Raw genomic sequence first — 1,022 nt, forward strand, 5'->3', positions numbered from 1 at the left:
AGCATTGCCTGCTCTTCCAAAGGTCCTGAGTTCAATTCCCAGCAACCACATGGTGACTCACAGCCATCTGTAATGAGGTCTGGTGCCCTCTTCTGGACATAATAAATAAATAAATATTAAAAAAAAATACTCAAAGCACAAACTTACTTGATTTCATAGCAGGCTGTATGCATCAAGTGATGGTTGTTCTTAGAGTGTATGTTCTCTGTACCACTAGGTGTGTTCTAGCCTTTTACAGTTCTTTAGCACATTTAAATTGTGTTTGTCTCATTTTGTGTGTTTGTTTTGTTTTTAAAGGGTCTGAAAAGCCCCCCAGAGAGCCTCAGTGATCTTGGTGCCTTTGAGAGTCTTCGGGTCCCTGGAAAGGTATTGATCTACATGTGTGGTGTGACTTTTCACTTCCCCAAGAGCAGACCGACTGCCTCTGGGTACTAATTGCTTTCCTGAAGCTCTGCTTCCCACAGCGGGTGGATACTAGGATAAGCTAGATGATGTTTTTGCTTTCATTATAAGGGGGATGCAGTATGAGTCACTAGTAAACACTGCAAAATTAATAAAGTTAGGGTTTATTATATCAAATTCTTGGCTTAAAGGCAAATATATATATATGTATATTTTACTTTTTGCTATAATTTGAAGATGTAAGGCAAAATAATTTCCTAACTGACTTTTTAATGCTAAGCATCCCGAGGCCCACAGTATATTTAATTATGCTTTTCCTTTGGGCAGAGGACTTTGAATAAATAAGTGAAACCCAACTTATACTAAGTCTAATATATTTCAGATTCTAATTCCCTAATATTCATGTGAACATCTCAGTTTACAAGTTTAATGCATGCCACTTGAAAGCTAGCTGCTTTCTTTCCCTGGAGACTGTCAGGCATTGTTAACCCTGCCATCAGTGTCTGGATTGCTGCTGCCGTGAGCTGCTGCGAGTCACAGCTCTGCCACAGATAAAGGCTTGCAAATCTTTTTAATTTGAGGATCATTGTATGGGTGTGATTTTTTTTTTAAAACAGCTG

At 38.7% G+C, this 1,022-nt stretch overlaps 1 protein-coding gene across 2 annotated transcripts in view; it reads left to right on the forward strand.

The window, feature by feature from the left end:
* Vps50 (VPS50, EARP/GARPII complex subunit) overlaps window positions 1–1,022 on the forward strand; it is a 107,595-nt gene that overhangs the window by 7,720 nt on the left and 98,853 nt on the right. For both annotated transcript variants that reach the window (XM_005363676.2, XM_026787530.1), the window contains exon 2: window positions 298–366. In XM_005363676.2, the coding sequence (XP_005363733.1) occupies window positions 298–366 (69 nt within the window). The remainder of the gene's footprint in view (window positions 1–297; window positions 367–1,022) is intronic.

Source organism: Microtus ochrogaster, linkage group LG10 (assembly GCF_000317375.1).
Source record: "Microtus ochrogaster isolate Prairie Vole_2 linkage group LG10, MicOch1.0, whole genome shotgun sequence".
Lineage (NCBI taxonomy): Eukaryota > Metazoa > Chordata > Mammalia > Rodentia > Cricetidae > Microtus > Microtus ochrogaster.